This window comes from Amaranthus tricolor, chromosome 11, assembly GCF_026212465.1.
Source record: "Amaranthus tricolor cultivar Red isolate AtriRed21 chromosome 11, ASM2621246v1, whole genome shotgun sequence".
Classification (NCBI taxonomy): Eukaryota; Viridiplantae; Streptophyta; class Magnoliopsida; order Caryophyllales; family Amaranthaceae; genus Amaranthus; species Amaranthus tricolor.
Genome location: NC_080057.1, coordinates 1,308,402 through 1,315,968, shown reverse-complemented (window position 1 = coordinate 1,315,968; position 7,567 = coordinate 1,308,402). Strand labels below are relative to the sequence as shown.

The 7,567-nt window shown below is 34.8% G+C and overlaps 1 protein-coding gene across 1 annotated transcript; it reads right to left on the bottom strand.

Annotated features, from left to right (window-relative positions):
- Window positions 1-202: 202 nt before the first annotated feature.
- Window positions 203-864, bottom strand: LOC130827353 (uncharacterized). Its single transcript, XM_057693045.1, has 2 exons — window positions 505-864; window positions 203-457 (listed from the first exon to the last, which is right to left on the bottom strand). Exons 1-2 carry the CDS (start codon window positions 862-864, stop codon window positions 203-205), a joined length of 615 nt encoding a protein of 204 aa, XP_057549028.1.
- Between the last annotated feature and the right edge of the window lie 6,703 nt (window positions 865-7,567).

Here is a 7,567-nt window from a genome sequence, read left to right as displayed (position 1 = left end):
CAATGATGAATGAATGCTTATTATTACAAAATGTTATGTGTTCATTTCAATGCTTTACAAAATGCTTCATCTTGTCCTTAACCCTTTGACAAAAAATAAGAGGGTTAATTCACATATACAAAAAGTCACTTCCTATAGATAATTAATTTCAATCTTCCTCAGGTGGAAGAATATTGAGATTAATTAACCCATGACATAAAAATTAATGAGTTGAACCTATAAGTTCCGAAGGAACTTCAAGTTCACTTGGCAATTCACCTAACTTGTCCAACCTTTTCTTTCCCATGTGTGGTTGCTCGTAATTATTACCACCCCTAACTTTAAGTACCTCAAGCATATATAATTGATATTGAATCCATGAGTAATTCAAAAATCTTGGATTAAAAGTATTATATGCATCTGTTAGTGCCTTAATTAAAGATGGAATATCTCTAGGAAATTCTCCAAATTGAATTGACTAAAGAGCATTAACAAGACTTAAATCCAAAATGTTCATATCAGGACTGAAGCCAGTTGGCAAACTAACCTAATATTGAATCCATCTTGTGTTGCAGCTTCATCAAATGCATGATCAGTTGTTAATATGTGTGGCCTTGCATTGTCTTGTTGAATCCATATGTCCCTAACTCCATTTGCTGGCCATTTTGATCTAATTGCTGGTAATACTCCAGAAATAAACTTTTCCCTGATGACATACCTTGTGGCTTTTGTAATTGCTTTCAATTCTGGTGTACCTGCTTGCTTATTGCCTGAACTTCTGATCGGTATTTGTGTCTCTGTAAAAGGGAAGATACCTATTTTCCCATCCCACAATATGTCCCCATTTGTGTTAACAGGTGGCCTAGCAACAACAGTTATGAACATGACCTTTCCTATGAAATTCTTTTTTTGAACACACCTATATGGTTCTTACTCTTCCTATGTGAATAGGTAAAACGTTGTGTCTTTCTGGTCATATAAACCAATTCTCATCTATGTGTACTACGTTGTACATCAAACTGAATTTCGGTAATGTGTTAACAGTAAGCGGGATAATTTGAGACAAAATGAAGTTAAGTCGCCTAAGTTTGTGTTCATGTGAAAGCTTTGATTTGATGGAATTTGTGTGCGATCTAAGGTCTCTTACTTTTAACATTCTATACACTTGTGAATTACCCATTTTCATTTCATTAGCAATTGACTTAATGGTTGTTCTTGTTTCAATTGGGATGGCATTGAGTGTATCCATGTCAAAAAAAAATTTCCCTCCTCCGCTTTTTGTTACTAACATTAGTAACATTACAATTGGCCTTTGCATTTTTGGCATTCTCCCAAAGTCTTCAAACCGTCCACCGTGAAACATTATGTTTAAGTGCAATTGCCTTTATATATTCCTTAGGCAATGTTCTAGTTGGTGGTTGGCAGAAACAAGTTAACTTTTGTGCAATTAACCTTTTGGTTTCAATGCTTATTTTCCTACTTCGGATTTGTGATTGTTCTACTTCAGCTTCTTGTAAATTTGCTTGAGGTTGTTCATTGATCTATGGTTCTAGTTAAGCTTCATGAAATGCTGGTTAAGGTTGTTCATTTGGTTGTGCTTTTGGTTGTTCATTAAGTTGTTTATCTTGTTCATTAAGCTGTTGTTCTGGTTCAAAAGGCTGAAATTGTGCTTATTGTGGGTTTAAATGAGGTTGGCAAGTAGTTACACCCAATGTTTCACTTGTGTACTCTTCATAAATATCATAATTCGTTTTCAAAGTAAGAAATGAATACCTCCATATGCGGGTCGAAATTCTAATCAAGGTTTGCATTTTCATCCATCTTCCTTACTTTGGTAAATCTTCAACACTTGAATGACATTGTGCATGTATGTGAATTGTGTGAATTAGTTATGGACAAAACCCAGCCTCCCCAATTACTTAACTGTTGTTGTGGTTCTTGGTTTTTCAAAATTGATGATTGAGATCGGGTTAGACCCTAAGCTTATGATTAAAGTAAATTCCCAAAGAGTAGAAGATGGTGTGGGGAAGAGATGAAGTGTTTACATAGATTATAAAATGTGTATTTTGATTTTGGTGGGAAACTTAATTTTTCCCTCTCAAACTTTTGTTAATTTTGGTTGAAAATTATGTAAATTTTGATCTTTTTCAAAGTGTACTTGCAACATCAACTATACTTGAAGATCTACTTTTATAAAGTGTATTTTGATTGTATTAACAATTAAAAAATTTCAATTTCTTATACTTTACCTCTGCAGCAACCCATGTGAATTGGGGGTATTATTGTTAAATAGCACCCACAAAAGCACTTTTTTAAAAACTATGCAACATTTCAATGTTACAACTAAAACAAAACAGAGAAAGTATTTAAAATTTTGCAGCCTAAAATTCAATTTGAAGACAAAAACTTAATAAAGTATATAATATATATTTTACTATCTATTAACTTATAATACTTTGGTTAATTAGGTGATTCTTTGGTGTGCAATTAGAAGTTTAGAGTAAGATTTAAATTTCATTCATCCATCTTTTAATAAGAAATATTTAGTGCCAATGTAAGAGATATCTACGTCGCATTTGTTAGACTATTTAACAAATCATGTGGCTAATATCTAGTGGTTGCAGATAGTTAGGGCGGGAGTAAACATGCTCGCCCCAAACTTTTTTCTCCTAATAATATTATAAGTATAATATGACACTTAAAAATAAATACAAGAATAGATGACTTGGTGGAATTTTAAATTTTTTACAATAAATAGGTCAAGAGTTCATAACTTTTTTTTTTTTTGAGTTGAAGAGTTCATAACTTAGTCCTTCTTAATTTTTAATCAAGTTTTTAATCAAAACTTTCACTCTCTTAACTTTTCAGCAAAATTTCCCCATGTTGATGCCAGAATCCTAATTTTTTTTGTTTAATTGATCGATCTTTTGATGATATATCATAAATCAATGATATTGAAAGTCATAAGTTAAAATCTTATTTAGCATTCATTTGCAATGAAATATGAACTCAAATACAACTAGAATATGTAAAAGTTTTGATAATTTGATATTTATTTCATTGATTGGAAATTATTATAAATAATACATGCTAAGAACCAAATAAGTAACAAACTATATTTATGAATATGCACAACTATGCATTCCTAAGTAAAAGTTGCCAAAGAAGGAGATAATTCTAGCATGAAGATTACAAGGAGACTAATATGTTAATATATAATATAAAAGGTAGGAAGGGTAATATAGAATATTATGTTTCCTTAATACTCTCCCGCAAAATGGGCGGTGAAGTAAAGAGCCCAATTTTGGTGATCAGGTGTTGAAATGTGGTCCTTGGAAGGGGTTTAGTTAAGGCATCAGCTAGCTGGTCTTGTGCTGAGATATAGGACACTCGAAGTAACCCTTTTTGAACATGTTCATGAACGAAATGATATTCCAATGCCAAGTGTTTCATTTTGGAATGAAAGACGGGATTTGCACAAACATATGTGGCACCAGCGTTATCACTATACACAATTAGAGTTTGAGATGAATAGTGTCCAAGTTCGATAAGGACATTGCGAAGCCATAATAGTTCAGCTGTTGTAGCAGCAATAGCACGGTATTCTGCTTTAGTTGAGGATCGTGCTCGTGTTTGTTGTTTGCGGGATGCCCAGCTCATAGGATTGACCCAAGTAGACTATATAAGCAGTGGTAGAGAGATATTCATCTCTATCTCAAGCCCAATTTGCATCAGAGTACGCATGAAGAGTACAGGGAGATTTTTCATGAATGGTAAGACCTAAAGGAGAAGTACCACTTAGTACCGCAATAAGCGACGAAGGTGGTGCTAATGGTCATAAGTGGGTCTTTGCATATATTGAGCTAGCTTGTTTACTATATAAGAAACATCGGGACACGTGAGACTTAGGTATTGTAAGCTACCCATTAATGTGCGATATGCAGTTGAATTTTCCAAGGGTTTGCCTTCAACAGTTAAAGGTGGATTAGTGGGTAATGATGTAGGAATAGAATTACATTCATCCATGTTGGCTTTAATAAGGAGGTCTTTAATGTATCTCTATCGGTTTAGAAATAGAACTTTGGAAGTGTGGAGAACCTCAATTCCTAGAAAGTATGTGAGAGGGCCAAGGTCTTTTAGAGAAAAGTGGGCAGCAAGGTTAGAGATACAATTTTGTAGAGTTGTGGGGTTGTTACTTGTGATGACTATATCATCAACATAAACAAGGAGATATATAGTGACTTGGTGATCACATAATACAAATAAGGAGGAGTCTGAAATGGTGTTGCGAAAGCCAAGAGCTAACAGATAAGTTTTGAGTTCCATATACCAAGCTCAAGGTGCTTGTTTTAGATCATAGAGAGCCTTGTTGAGTTTGCAAACGTGAGATGGTTTTAATGGGTCAACGAAACCAGAAGGTTGCATAGTATAGACATTGTCCATGAGTGTTCCTTGTAAGAAGACATTATTTATATCAAGTTGTCGAATGGACTATTTATTAGTGACATCTATGGAGAGGACGAGTCGAATTATAGCAAGTTTGACTACGGGGTTGAAAGTGTCTCCATAATCTAAGTCTTCTCTTTGACGAAACCCTTTCGCCACTAATCGAGCTTTGTGTTGCATAACATTTCCATTTTGATCTCATTTAATACGAAAAATCCATTTGCAACCTACTAAGTTCTATGAAGAAGAGGGAGGAACCAAATCCTATGTTTTATTGCGGTTAAGGGCTGCCATTTCTATTTCCATAGTGTGACACCAAACAGTATATTTGAGAGCTTGGGTAATGGTTTTTGGGATATCAATAATAGAAGCAAGTTGAACATTAAGGTTGAGCTTTTGGATTGGTGTTTGTATTCCATGTTGTAACCGAGTAGTCATAGAATGAGTTGGTTGAACATAAGGTGTATGAGCTAGATTAGTGGGCCTAGATGAAGCACTAATATTGGGTACATGAGAGGAGGTGTTCGAGGATGGTATATTTTGTAATGCAACATTATTAGAGGAGTTTAAAATGGTAAGAGGCAAAGGAGCCCATGTATCCAGTAGGTAAGTAAGAGGCTTATTATTGGTAGTTGAAGATGCAAAAAAAAAATTTTTTTCATGAAGTGTACATGATGGGAAGTGTAGATTTTATTAGTATCTTTATCCAGAAAATAATACGCACTTTGTGTTGGGGAATAGCCAATGAAAACACAAGGTTTTGACTTGGGTTCGAGTTTATAGGAAATGTATGGCTTTAGCCAAGGAAAACAAAGACATCCAAAACTTTTTAATTTACTGTAGTTTGGATGGGTACCAAATAATCTAAAATATGGGGTTTGGTTATTAAGGGTAGCTGTAGGAAGTCGGTCAATCAAGTACACAGCTGTGGCACAAGCATGGGGCTAGTAAATAAGAGTCATGTGAGAGTGGGTAAGTAAGGTGAGGAATGTCTCAACAATGTGTCGATGTCGTCGTTCATAATAGCCATTGTGTTGAGGAGTATGAAGAGGGGTGGTGAGATGGATTATGCCTTCAATAGAGAGGTAGGATTTAAGAGCATCATATTCACCACCATAATCCGAATAGAGAACTTTTAAAGGGAGTTGGAAATATTTTTCAGCAAGTGGTTTGAAATGACTGAAAACAGCTTTGGTGTCAGATTTGTTCTTAATAAGATACATCCAAATATATTTTTAAAATGATCAACAAAAATGATATAATATTTGTAGCCATCATATGAGTATATAGGAGATGTCCACAAGTTTGTATAAGGATATTGTAATGAAGGAGTAAAATTAATAGTAGAGGCGGAAAAAGGAAGTTTATGACTTTTATTAGAGTAACAAGAAATACAATCTAATGTAGAAATACTAGAGACATTTAAATTGTTACTAGAGATAATATTTCTAAACACAGTAAGAGACAAATGCCCAAGCCGATTATGCCAATCAAATGGGGAAGCTTTGTGAAGAGAAAAAAGTGTTGGTGATGATGCTGAGTGAATGGAGTAGGTACCATGACTAGGATGACCTCGGAACAGAATCTTCAGTAAAGTGGTATCCTTGACAAAAAAGGAATTTAGTGAGAAAAGTATAAATATATGATTATCTCTACAAAGTTGGGAAACAAAGATTATATTATTGGTGAGAGCAGGGACAACTAAAACATTTGTCAATTTTAAGGAGTGAAAAGACATGGAACTTAATGTGAGAAATAAATAGTCCCTTACCATCGCCAACAAGTAGCTCTTCGCTGCCATCGTAAGGAGCATGTAGAGTAAGTTGTTTAGATCATTGGTGACACGATGAGAGGCCCCACTATCAAGAAGCAAAAGGTGGAACCATCTAGATTGGTGAAGTAGTGTTGGCATGGGGTTTAAAGTTTGATCGGTTTGATGGATATGGAGTAATTGAGGAAAACTGTGTAGTGAATGTGGGTCACGCGGCAAGAACGTGACCTTGTTCTCGACACCATTGGCATTTGCCAAGGAAAGGTTTTGGGGTTTTATTGAGACGAGATCCATGAGATGAGTTGACATGAGGTTTGGCATTTGAATGATTATTGTAATTGTGATTAGGATAGTTGGTGCGCATATGGGCTGGATAACGAGAGGGGTGATTTGGTATGTAAAGCAAAGGCAGTACCTGGTAAGGATGGTTCAGGTTTGAATTATTTTATTGCTAGTTCTCTATTAATGAGTTTCTCGTGAAGCTCTTCAAATGAAATGGGTAAGTCACGCGCATGAATAGATTCAATAATTGAGTTGTATTCAGAATCTAAATCAAGCAATACCTTTTCAATAATGTCTTCATCATCCATAGATTTGCCAAGAGCGGCAAGTTTATCAATACAAACTTTGATTGATTGCATATACTTTGTGATGGAGCGAGAACCTTTGCTAATGTTTTTGAGTTGATCCTTTAGTTGCTTGATCTGGCCGCAGCTCAGGGTAGCACATGTATGAGCAAGGGAGTCCCATAGGGCTTTAGAGGACTTGCAACCAGAGACAAGGGGGATGAGATCCTGATCAAGTGTGCCTATGAGAGCACCAATTAAAAATTTGTTTTGTCGAAGTCAGAAATTATAATCAGGATTAGTGATTTCTTTTTCATCCGTGGTAATCGTGGGTGAGGGGCACTGATATGTGCCATTAATAAATTTGAATAAGTCATAACCAAATAGAATGGCCTTAGTTTGAAGTTTTAATGATAAGTAGCTTGTAGGGTTAAACTTGATAATATGGAAGGTTGAGAGAGAGTAAAGACTTTTCTGGATTATCAGCATTAGGAATTTAGGATGATGAAGTTGTTGTCATGATTTGAGTGGTGTAAATCGATCCTGATACCATGTAAAAGTTTTGGTAATTTAATATTTATTTCATTGATTGGAAATCATTATAAATAATAAAATATCCGACACACCATAATATTCACTAAGTAATTCTCATATTAAAACAACAATATAGAAATACATAACATATTATCATGCTACAACTATAAATTTAAACTCTCGAGTAAACTCACTATGTCTTAAAAGAGAGTCTGAATTGTAGTCAACTATTGGTATAAGTAAGCATAAGAAGACTTAAAACAGTAGATGA